The sequence below is a fragment of the Watersipora subatra genome, chromosome 11 (assembly GCF_963576615.1).
Source record: "Watersipora subatra chromosome 11, tzWatSuba1.1, whole genome shotgun sequence".
In the NCBI taxonomy this organism is placed as follows: domain Eukaryota; kingdom Metazoa; phylum Bryozoa; class Gymnolaemata; order Cheilostomatida; family Watersiporidae; genus Watersipora; species Watersipora subatra.
In genome coordinates this window covers 39385449-39398931 of record NC_088718.1, presented here as the reverse complement: position 1 = coordinate 39398931, position 13483 = coordinate 39385449, and the positions used below count along the sequence as shown (strand labels likewise).

General features: G+C 38.0%; 1 protein-coding gene across 1 annotated transcript in view; it reads left to right on the top strand.

Moving 5' to 3' along the window:
- The window catches only part of LOC137408491 (inhibitor of Bruton tyrosine kinase-like), a 27793-nt gene extending 14310 nt beyond the window's left edge, over positions 1-13483 (top strand). Inside the window, exons 8-11 of the mRNA XM_068095035.1 lie at positions 5730-5849; positions 6785-6931; positions 7234-7492; positions 12464-13483. Of these exons, the coding sequence (XP_067951136.1) occupies positions 5730-5849; positions 6785-6931; positions 7234-7492; positions 12464-12592 (655 nt within the window). The 3' untranslated portion in view covers positions 12593-13483. The remainder of the gene's footprint in view (positions 1-5729; positions 5850-6784; positions 6932-7233; positions 7493-12463) is intronic.

Sequence of the window (13483 nt, the reverse complement as noted above, 5' to 3'; positions counted from 1 at the left end):
GTAACTAAAAGTTTTGTGCAGGACAATTAAATTAAAAACAAGTAAAACAACTGTAAAGGTTTTTAAACCACTGTAAATTTAAAATTTCATAACATTCAGCGGCGTATATCTTTTAATAACATACAGTGGAACTTCGGTGCTCGAACATAATCTGTTTCAGAAGGTTGTTCGAGATCTGAAAAAATTTTTCCCATTAGAATGAATGTAAGTAAATTTTAATCCATTCCAAGGCGAGAAAACAACTTCGGTAAAGTATTTCACACCATACACTGTACCGTATACTATAAATAAAAACGGGTAGATATAGATCGTGTTTAATTTTAATAAAAGATTTTCTATTAATGATGATGGAAAAAAATAAACATTTTGCATGTTTTGCTCTCAAAACACCATAAACATTAAAGTTTAACCCTTTCGGGGTTTGATTTTTTTTCTAAAACAGTACCCAAAATGCTAATTTATTTGCGAAAATATGCAATTTTCAATACCTATTTGCACTACTTTGGCTGCAGGTATTTCCATAATTTTTTTTAATTTTATTTTCTATAAACATAGAAGATAAACATCATGCTGTGTTGGAACTGCTAAGTATGCCTTGGTAGAGGATCTGAGTGCTGCAATAGAAGCAGAATACCGCATTTTGGAAAAAAACGATTGTTGCAAAATTATAATCGTTTTTGTCTTGTATATACTTGTGCTATTTTTGATGACTTTGGCTGCAAGTATTTCAATGATATTTGTTAGTTTTACTAGCTATAAACATATAAAAGAACCATCCAGCTGTGTTGAAGTAGCTGAATATACTTTGGTAGGTTATCTGAATGCTATCATTGTGTCAAATAATCACTAATTTGTAACTCACAACAAATGAATTCTGCGGAATTATCATTTTTTTATCAAGTTTATTCAAATTTCAAACAATACTGTTACAAACTGTTATAATACAAACAATACAACATTGTTATAAATTGTTACAATACAAAACAAATACAAACATGTATATCATCGAACATCAAGCTACAGTTTGTAGTTGACGCGAGTGTGGTTACGCTCATCACACTCTGATGCACAAACCAACGTCGCAATTTGGACAGTATGTTCGTATTCTCGTTCCAGAGTATCCTTCTCCATCTCCACAAACCACACACTTCTTTCTCTTTTTATCAGGAATAAAGCGAATGAAGTGCCTACCAATCAGCCTAGTATCATTGGCACCGGTACTTGGACGTCCACGTTTGCGTCCACCTGAACGATAACCACCAATTAGCTCCTCAACTAGCCGAATCATGAAGCTGTAGCGTGTGACCACTTTTTTACCATTCTTCTGGAAGCAAATATAGCTGTTCACTGCTGCTCTGTCAATTAGATGGAAGACAATCTTTTTCCATATCTTGACCGTACGTCTTTCATCAGCATACTCACACGTCAATTGATCTGAGAGATCGACACCGCCCATTGTGGAGTTATACAAGCCTACCACAGATGGCCGTTGGAACTCGTTGCCAATACGTCTCTTTGCAATCTCAGTTTTAGCAGTAGCTAAAGTTGAAAGAAACTTTACACACTTTCTGTCGTGAAAGTTTACAGCTAGGATTGCACCCTTACGAAGACTGACATGTTCCCCTTTTCGTAGCATTTTGTTGTCTTTCACTGTCGGTGGTAAACCACGTCGGTTTGCACGTACAGTCCCTGTACAGTAAGTACCTTTTTGGTGTAGGTCAGAACACAGATCAATGCTTGTGTAATAATTGTCTACACCTAAATGATGTCCTTTGTTGAAATGACCATCCATCAGCTTCATGCACACATCATATGGTTGTCCTTTCTGACTCTGCGGTGGTTGGTACTTCTTCGGCAAATGAAACATGCTTCGGTGGACGTAACCCGTGGATGACTCGGCAAGTATGTACATTTTAGGGCCCCACTGATGGTGTTTTTTTATTTTGATGTAATTCACCATCATATGCCTTCCTTTGAACCCAACAAGCAATTCATCTATGCTCACATCTCTAGCCAAATTATAATTAGAGGCAAAGTTATTATTGAACATCTCCAACACTGGCCGAAATTTGTGCAAAGGATCATGATTTGGATCATCACGAGGTAAGATCAGTGCATTATCAGACACATGAAAAAACCGAAGCAGCAGTTTGAAACGATTTACAGTCATGACATTTCGAAAGTATGGAGTATCTTGTGAGCTGTTTGTCTCATCCCAGTATGCAACAATAGTTGGCTTCTGATTCAATCCCATATTCAGTAGCAACCCTAAGAAAGCCTTCATCTCTACTTCATCTGTGTCTGTCCAAGCTTTAGCTCTTGAATATGGCGGTAGATTTGGATTCTGTGTGAGATATGTTTGAGCATAATGGTTAGTTTGCTCTACTAGCAAATGCCAAAAATCCATGGTACAAAATTTACTGAAGTAATCAAGAGGAGCTGCATTGCTGTCAGGTGGATTCACAGGACCAGGTGCAGGCAGGGGAGCTGCTGCAACCACTGGCAATGGCAAACTTGAATCAATGTCTCTTTGATTTCCTGCTAAAACTGTCCATGTATCACTAGTAGCAGTCCTAGGACGCACAGTTTCATCACCAGAATCATCTGATTCATCTGTTGTTTCGTAGTAGTCAATATCACTGCTTGAATCTTCTGTATAATCTTCAGCAGCAATAAAACGTCTTCTATTTGTTGCCATAATAATTTTGGTAATAGTAAAAATAATTTCAACGTAAAGACAAATGTGGTTCCAATGCAACTAGTCGTAAAAACATCGAGGTAAGTGAAGGAAGTCCTACCTCAATAAAAAACGTCAACTACGCAAACGATCTCTCGTTATTGTTTACAATAATAATAATAACACGAACTTTTGAAGATGATTCACAATAAATTACAGCGAGTATAACTCAAAGCTTTCTGTAGATTACTATAACAACAACGATCTCCATCATAAACGGCTTATATATCTTTTATGAATCAATATAAACAAATGCGGTAGACGTTCTACAGGAATTGACACATGTGTCGCCCTGGCAACGCACGAACGATACGCACGGGGAATTATGCGTCGTTCAAACCGTAAAGGGGTTAAGATACAATGACAAAAATCGCAGAAATTGATAATGAAACAGCAAAAAAATGTTCAGATGTAACAGAACAGTTACATCAAAAATCTTAGGAAAAAGAAAATATAAACAGCAATGGCACGTTTACTTCACATCTTTGAAGGAGAATCCTCCTCCAAAACAATTTAGGGTAACTCGACTGGAGGGGTTAACTCCCTAGCAAATCTCTTCGTTAAAGGAGGCGTCATTCCAGATGGTTCCTCCATTTTTGTAAAGAATTAATGAAGCGTAAATGGCTTCTCCGTTTGTTAACGAATGTTTCCATGCTGTTTCCGAAGCTGTTCCAATTTCAATGCACATGCTCCGGTTTGCTCCGAATTTATGTTCGAGATCCGAGACGAACAAATCTCAAAATGTTTGATTGAAAACCGAGTTGGTTGAGAACTGAAGCGACCAAGAGTCAAGGTTCTACTGTATATAATCAGTACACAAATCACTAAATTTTAAGTTTGAGATAAATTATTGTCGATATCGTGGGGCCGAATAAATTAGCCCTAAAAAAAATGAACAAGCATCGCGTTGTATACACTTATGGTCCTAAAATATTTCTGAACAGAAGCATCGTAACTCGTAGACGCAAGGCTAAAATAATTAGCACGTGCATGATGTATGCAGCGTATGAAAACATCTTTGGTTACTATGCTGTCCTAGCTCAGTAGTAGAGCGTCTGGATAAGTCACTTGTCAATGCGTTTGTGGTAATTGTGGTGAGTTCAAATCCATCAGAAAGTGAAAATTCATTATCAAGATTTTAATAGCCATAGCTGGAGGGACACACACATACACTCATATCCACATACTTTGAGAAATATATATATAGATGATGCTATATGATATATATAATACAACAATTATATGAATTATATATATACATATAATTGTTGTATATATATTATATACTAGTATATAATATATATACTAATCTGGCTGCCAATCTGACTGTCACAAGTTTGAATTCCGAATGAAGCAACCTGTTATCCCAACATCTAACCATTGATTCAGATGGATGGACACGGCTCTTATTATAGTAAAGATTGTATTTTGTTCAGCATGTTCCAAAGTCCAAAAGTCAATGATAAACCAAAGTAAACACTCCAACTTATTACATATTGCAGTAAAATTACTGTATTATATGAAACTATGTGAAAACACTACATGTAATACCTAAATAAATAAAGTAATAATTAATAATTGCTAACAATTGATAAAAGGAGTATTTTGTGTTGTATTTTTACCTTACCTTAGAGACAAGTTAATGGAAGTGTAGCTTGGCAATGCATAGGTTCATAGCATTAAGTCATGACATTACATATAGCATTATGTCATAGGCATTGTTTGGTAATTTGAATTTGAATTGAATCATAATGGAATGCGTAAGTCAAAGAAGAACGCAAATAGAAACAAAAATTAGACTGTTAGACAAAAAATTGAAATTTCTGAAATGCATACTAGTTTTTAAAGAGCATTGTGCCAGGTGTTGTTGTGAATATAAACACAATGATATTTGTTTAACCAGTTTGTTGAGGATCACCTCTGCATGCTAATTTTTAGACAATACAACTTAAGTTTCAAGGCGATATATGTCTCAACATAAAAAGTATTATCCAACCTACAAGTTTGACAATGTTTAAAACTTCGCAGTTTTTAAATCAGTTGCACATATGTATGCAGTTGTTGTTTTCTTCATATCATTCTTATTTATTATTTATTTCTTTATTAATGTAGTCTTATACTTACAATTTAAATTGGACTTTCTGTATTTTGCATAGTGTTAAAGAATGCATTTAATACATTTAATTATCTGAGATATTAGTTATTAAGTATTTTGGACTGAACAAAGAATTAAACAAAATGCAATATATTTTTATAAGCTTTGTCTCATTACACAACTGTCATGACATACAGATACACAGCAGTCTTGACATACAAATACACAACTGTCTTGACATACAAATGAAATATTGGAATAGATTAACTTCATATGTATGTCATGGTATGTCTGTAAACTCATTATTTGATTCGTTTTTTAGTCAAAAATCTATGTTAATTCCTTAAAACATGCTCCAGTTAATTGAACATATATTATAACAATGATGTTTTATAAAACTATAGAACACATTAAATGTATTAAAACTAATTTATGAAAAAGCTAAATTAAAATGATTGCTCTCAATAAAAAGATTTATATTCTTATTTTACCTTGAAGACATGGAAACAGAAGTGTCAGCACATTAATTCATAGTTTCAGTGTTAAAGATGGTGGGAGATACGCCGTGTCACTCAGACTAGGTAAAATTAAAATAACTTAACCAATTTTTTGTTATTTCTAATTTTGTCCAAATTTGTATTTTTATTTAAATTTCTTCTCGCTCACTCACCAAACAGCCACCTTTTCAGAAATTCCGAACATCGCATGTCGAAATTACTTAAGGTGTGAATTTAAACGTTTGCTCAAATTAGAAATTGCATGTTGGAAAGTTGGGATGTAGAGATCATAAGTAGAGATCTGGAAAATCTGCTTTCTGTATGTTTCAAATCTTTGTCAGGCGATTGTTGAATAGTATATTTAATACTATGCTTAATACTACAATGCCATTTATCTCAGGAAGGTCAAAGGAAAACACAAGTACAGATCACTCGACACATTTGTCACAAAATCTGCAGCTCAAGACTCGAACAAAGAGGAGACGATTCTTACTCCAAATAATAAACCTGTGTCTCCATGGCAAGTATACTTTGGTTGCTTCGTCTCATTTTATGCAGTGATTTTATTATCCTAAAAGGCTGGTTCACAATATATTGCCGTGTCAGTATTAATCACACCTGTGATCGTCTGAGATAATATTGTTTACACTATTACAAACCCATTCGTGTTTATATCAGCAAATAGTTCCCGGCTCTCATTGAACAATGGCGTCATGGAACTGATGAAAGCGCAGTCCTGCAGCAACTGTCATGAAAGAAATTATTGATCAAGCAATCCACAACGACCAACAACCATCATCGAAATGGCGCACATTGTACTGGCTGTCCTGAACGCTCGGTGAACTATCGAGAAAGTTGGACAGCTGCAATCTTTCACGACGTATTCATTTTGACTCGATGATGCCATGGGTTTATGGGGCACATAGTCGAAAAGTGATCGCCCATCATGTGAATAAAGCTTCACGGTATTGCAATTTTATTGTTTGGTGGCGATTTTTAAGGTAGACGATTTAAAAATTGCCATCCTTTAAGGAGATATTACCAATTGTATAAACGTTATAATCATGTAATTTATCATGATAAATCGTGCGATTGATCTTACACCTGACAGTTTTCAGAGTGAGCGATGCTGGAACTACAACTTTATTCTAGTCTTATAATAAGCTCATTCCATGGCTTTTCACACACACTGGTACTCATGAAATAGATGTTTCAAATTCTCATGAACCCAAACTGTTTTTAAAATAAACAATTATCATACCAAAAGCTAAAAACTAATACAAAAAATATTAACAAAAATTTACACATTACTTGTGTAATAGTAATATCACAAATCATCTATTTGCAATATTGAACTTTCTTATGATTTTTAGAAATCGTGAAGCTCTGTGAACGAGCCTTTAGTCTGAGTATCGCATGCTCCTATCTCTAGTCTACATGCAATATTTACTTTAGGTCTTCACTGCAGTCGTCAGCAACTGTGACCTCATTGAGGGATGTCATGAGAAGTGAACAAACTCGTTCTGACTCTTCCAAACTTAAACCAGACAACATGAAAATCAGCAAATCTAAACCAAAGTTTGTCAGCGTTAACAAGAAGAGGTACTGTTAACATCTTTGTTACATCCTATTTGGAGCTTGCTCCAGATTGGAAGTTGACTCAGCTGTTTTAAAACACCAGCGTCTTGTTCATAGATCTATTTCTGGTAGCAAACTCAATGCTTGAACATGCTTAAACTGGTTTTCATGTATTCAGCCCTGCATACCTTCATTATATCTGCTAACTCAATGTTTTGCGTAAATGAATTTTTTTCATTAAAGATTGTTCAAGAAATGTTGTTTTTGAGGGGTTTCCACATGCACCGACTTGACTCGGGCATTCAAGTCACATAGAATTTTTGTAGTGAGCAGCCAAAGCCTGAGAAGTCACCTGCTTGGGCTTTTCCTGTATGTCAAACTCCATCTCAGACAGAGAATGCTCTCTCACCATCACAGAAGCAAGACTTCCAAAAAGTTTTTCATAGCCCTCCAACCTCACCGGTGACGCATGAACCGCATTCTCATCGTTTGACGGGTTCAAATCTTCAAGAGATCATCAAACAGGAAGTGATGGAAGCCAAAGAGCGAGAGCGACATTCAAACAAACCGCTCACCTCTGTTCAGGTCTGTTGCTGAACTTTATCCATGAATCTGTGTGTTCTACCACAGTTTTTGTCAACTCAAACTGTGTTGTGTTATTTAGTAGGGATAGGCCTCATACCACTCATAGGCCTCATACCACTCGTAGGCCTCATATCACTCGTAGGCCTCATACCACTCGTAGGCCTCATATCACTCGTAGGCCTCATACCACTCGTAGGCCTCATACCACTCGTAGGCCTCATACCACTCGTAGGCCTCATACCACTCTTAGGCCTCATACCACTCAGAGGCCTCATACCACTCATAGGCCTCATACCACTCGTAGGCCTCATATCACTCATAGGCCTCATATCACTCGTAGGCCTCATACCACTCGTAGGCCTCATACCACTCGTAGGCCTCATACCACTCGTAGGCCTCATACCACTCGTAGGCCTCATACCACTCGTAGGCCTCATACCACTCGTAGGCCTCTTACCACTCGTAGGCCTCATACCACTCGTAGGCCTCTTACTACTCATAGGCCTCATACCACTCGTAGGCCTCATACCACTCGTAGGCCTCATACCACTCGTAGGCCTCATACCACTCGTAGGCCTCATACCACTCGTAGGCCTCTTACCACTCATAAGCCTCATACCACTCGTAGGCCTCTTACTACTCATAGGCCTCATACCACTCGTAGGCCTCATAACACTCGTAGGCCTCATACCACTCGTAGGCCTCATACCACTCGTAGGCCTCATACCACTCGTAGGCCTCATACCACTCGTAGGCCTCATACCACTCGTAGGCCTCATACCACTCGTAGGCCTCATACCACTCGTAGGCCTCATACCACTCGTAGGCCTCTTACCACTCGTAGGCCTCATACCACTCGTAGGCCTCATACCACTCGTAGGCCTCTTACCACTCATAGGCTTCATACCACTCGTAGGCCTCATACCACTCGTAGGCCTCTTACCGCTCATAGGCTTCATACCACTCGTAGGCCTCATACCACTCGGAGGCTTCATACCACTCGTAGGCCTCATACCACTCGTAGGCCTCATATCACTCATAGGCCTCATACCACTCGTAGGCCTCATACCACTCGTAGGCCTCATACCACTCATAGGCCTCATACCACTCATAGGCCTCATACCACTCGTAGGCCTCTTACCACTCATAGGCCTCATACCACTCGTAGGCCTCTTACTACTCATAGGCCTCATACCACTCGTAGGCCTCATACCACTCGTAGGCCTCATACCACTCGTAGGCCTCATACCACTCGTAGGCCTCTTACCGCTCATAGGCTTCATACCACTCGTAGGCCTCATACCACTCGTAGGCCTCTTACCGCTCATAGGCTTCATACCACTCGTAGGCCTCTTACTACTCATAGGCCTCATACCACTCGTAGGCCTCATACCACTCGTAGGCCTCATACCACTCGTAGGCCTCATACCACTCGTAGGCCTCTTACCGCTCATAGACTTCATACCACTCATAGGCCTCATACCACTCGTAGGCCTCATATCACTCATAGGCCTCATACCACTCGTAGGCCTCATACCACTCGTAGGCCTCATACCACTCGTAGGCCTCATACCACTCGTAGGCCTCTTACCACTCATAGGCTTCATACCACTCGTAGGCCTCATACCACTCGTAGGCCTCTTACCGCTCATAGGCTTCATACCACTCGTAGGCCTCATACCACTCGTAGGCCTCATACCACTCGTAGGCCTCATACCACTCGTAGGCCTCATACCACTCGTAGGCCTCATATCACTCGTAGGCCTCATACCACTCGTAGGCCTCATACCACTCGTAGGCCTCATACCACTCGTAGGCCTCATACCACTCGTAGGCCTCATACCACTCGTAGGCCTCATACCACTCGTAGGCCTCATACCACTCGTAGGCCTCATACCACTCGTAGGCCTCATACCACTCGTAGGCCTCTTACCACTCGTAGGCCTCATACCACTCGTAGGCCTCTTACTACTCGTAGGCCTCATACCACTCGTAGGCCTCATACCACTCGTAGGCCTCATACCACTCGTAGGCCTCATACCACTCGTAGGCCTCATACCACTCGTAGGCCTCATACCACTCGTAGGCCTCTTACCACTCATAGGCCTCATACCACTCGTAGGCCTCTTACTACTCATAGGCCTCTTACCATTGCTATCATCTTCTTGACATTCTGATTCGTCATTAAAAAGTCAAACAGGAAGCTAGTAGCAATGAAACGGTTATCGTCAACTATTAACTCTGGCATCTGCTTAACATTTTGAAGCCTAACCCAAGCAAGCCGCCTGATCTTAGACCGTGGTGACAACTCCCAATCTAATTTGAATGCTTATAGAGTAGCACGATTCTTTCAAACCTAATTTTATGTTAAAGCTACAAACTTGTAGAACTCAATAGAAAAAACAGAAATAATAATAATAAATAATAATAATAATAATAAATAACATTTAGTAGATTTTTTCACACTCTTTCAAAGAGTTGATGTTTTAGAGATAACAGAAGAAACATAATGGTTGATGTACACCGAGTCTGATAGAGTGTGTATATTTGAACAGAAAAATGACTGGTTTTAGTGTAAAGCTCTTGTTGCCAAGGAGAAGCTTTTTAATTTTATTTTTAGTTAGCTTGCTTAGTTGTTATCTTCATTTCTAAGAATTTCAATCAGTTTGTCGCCAGAAACTAATGTTCTGACGACACAGCAGCAATTTATAATTTTTTGTCAGTTAGAAGTGCCTTCTGAAGTTTGGCAGTTTCTCCAGAACTAATACTCTAATCAACTTGGAACTTTTGAATTTCGCTAAAAACATGCTGCATAAAGCAGAGGATGTTTCGTAATTCTACATAAACGGGAAGTACCGAAGTGCAAACAGAACTAGTGTTCTGTCAGCAGCCATCTTTCATTTCTCGTTCAGATAAAAGTATCGTTGGTATTTTTGCTGTATGTGAAGAACTAATAGTCCAATTGAAACTTTGCAATTATATTAAAATCCTATACCATACAAAGCTACAAAAATTTCAAGCCTGGGCTTGAAATTTTTACACATTAGTACATAAAAACAGAGTGAAACTACGAATCCAAGTTTACTAAGGCACATGATTGGTGGACAAACATGCTTCGGAGTTATCTCGGGCCCAGGCTTGACAGTGTTAAGCCAAGGGCACTACAACTAAACCATGCAGCCATCTTGGCACAGCTTAGAATAATTGTGCCTATAATCGCTACACATCATGATCTCTCACGGCGCATCGGACTGCAAGTGTTGTTTTTGGGGAAGTCTGGGTACAAAAACAAATGAGAAGCAGAGTGAGATTATGAATCCAAATTAACTCGGGTGTAGGATCAGGTTGAAAACATATTACCCAGTTATCCCGGGCTCAGGCTTCAAAGCGTTAAACCATCTAAAAAATTGCTCAATTGGATCCTGCATGGATGTTAGCTCAGATCCTGTGGGGTTGTTAGTTTGGATTTACACTACGATATGCCTCTGTTTTACACAAATGGCATTTGGTTTTATGCAGAAAAAAGTGTATTGCTTCATTGATTATTCCTACTAAAGTCCACGGCTCTAGAATGATATTTGATATTAAAAAATTTAAAGGAATAGGGCTCATATCATTGCTATAATCTGCTTGGAAATTATTTTAGAATTTCATAAGATGTTTTAAGGGAGTTTTTAGTGTGAGTTCTGCTAATGGCGTATTTTTAGAAGGGTCTTTAAGGCTTTTTAATATATCGTGTCCAACATGTTCTTTATTTGGCTGTCAAACCTGTTGACAGTAGCTTAACCAGCACACACAGTGGTGGCAGGCGGCTTCTGATTCAAAAGAGATGAATGAAATTGGACTGAAAGCTTGGACCTCATGCCATGTTGATTCGTGCAGGATCCTCAGGCTACTTCAGCTAACTTGAACTAGGGAGGAGAGTGTTTCTATATTGATTACTGAGTCTCACATCCAGAGTTGAGGAAAATGATTTACAAGGAAATTAATTTCTACAAGCTCTAAAAGCAGGCTATCATTCTAGAAACTGCTAGAAAATGTTAACCCATCGTTGCATTCAATAAGGATCAGTCACAAGAGTCGATATGTCGATTTACAGTGTGTATTTTTCAAGAAGAGATGGCCTTTGAACCGCTATTGACAAGGCATCCGACCTACTTCAACCTTGAAAAGTTGGATTGGAAAATATAATTAAAAACGTTGTGCAAAAAAACGCAAGTTTTTGGGTTTACAAAAATAATATATTTAATCACCGTATGCAACATCCAATATAAAATTGCTTTAAAATACTGCTAATCATTGTTTGCAGCATGCTCAGCAGGAATGCGATCAAAAATGTTATATCATAAGGATAAACGATTCTTTACCCATAATTCATAGTAGACCTTGGCTGCTTCTTCTCCTTATGCTTCTCTTTCTCTCATAAGATATCTGAAAGCAGAGCTACCCATAAAATTATGTCAGCTTGGTTGAAAAGTCTCAACGAACTCCACCAATGTACTATGGTTCAACAGAGTTTAATTATTATCGAAAGCTGCTATTATAGTTATTGTTAGAGTTGTTTATTTTAGATCACGTGCTTCTTTGTGACCTGAACTAGCAACTTCGTATCGACTCAAGGGGTGAAATTTGTTTGCTATATCTTGAACTGGTAGTGTAGTGTTTTTTGGCAACTATTGAAGGTAGCATTACCAAAATCTTGTTTTGACTATCCAGCTTCCCATCTCATTACATCTTTGGCCTCATGAAACAGCTATTCTATGTATAATTAATATTGAATATTATTTTCTGCAACAAATGTGATGAGATATAATGCCTGTATGAACAGTATTTGAATTCACTAACAAAACAAATCATCTGTTTAGCTATCTACAACCTCATTTATTTAAACTAAGTTGATGTTTCAATGACACTGCGTAGTTAGATATAGGAAAGAATTCTGGTGGTATTTAGTGGTAGCTCTTGTTTCAGATAGAGGAGAGAGCTATGGAAGAGCTAAAACAAAGGTATGAAGCTGTAAAAAACGTTTATGAACGTATCACAGTGGAGAGGGTGACACACTCGACAACTGCGCCTCTTTGGAGGAACCAGAGCACCTGAGTACATTTATAAGGTCCAAGTTTATGGAGTGTCATACACTCAGAGAGCCATGACGAGAATACTCCCTTTAATGTTTTGAAGCAGTTTCATACACCTGCTTGGTTGTTTCACTATATTAACATTTGTTCTCAAGTAAAAGAGTTGTTCGAAATTCTCATGAAAAGAACGTTCTTGAATTACGCGCATTAAGTTTTTCAGAGATAGCAACATTTTGTGTTGTCAAAGCAACAATATGAAATACCTTCGAGATCATTTGTACTAGGTTACAATATGGAATACCTCTTTCATTTGTACTAGGCTACAATATGGAATACCTTTTTCATTTGTACTAGGTTACAATATGGAATACCTTAGAGATCGTTTGCACTAGGTTACGATATGGAATACTTTATTTATGAAAGTCTGATCATAACTCTAGCTTAAAAAGCTATATTGGTGCAAATAATAAAGTAGAAGCTTTTGCTTTTTAAAAAAGCAAAAACCTTTGGTTTGTTGATGTTCTTTGATGATTAGTTTTTGACTGATCAAATGTCTCGTAAATGCTATAATTAGTTCAAATGTTTATCCATTAAAAAGGCTCCTGATTTCCGTTTACTAGTTGTCTTTTAAACTTATTGTTATTACAAAGCAGAACGTTTTTCGTATTCCTTTTATTGTATAAGCACAGTAGAGTTGTGTATTAATAATATTGCATTACGGCTGTTTATTTAACTGGTCCAGTAAGGTGAGAAGCCACCTAATGTATATTTGGAAATCAATATGCTCGTTCACTCGGTAAGTGAGATATTTTTATTAACAGTATTCTTGTTATAATCATATTATTAGTCTTCCATATAGAGAAGAAATTCTGGTTTTCTGTTGTTTTAAAGTTTGCAGTATCAATAATAATAG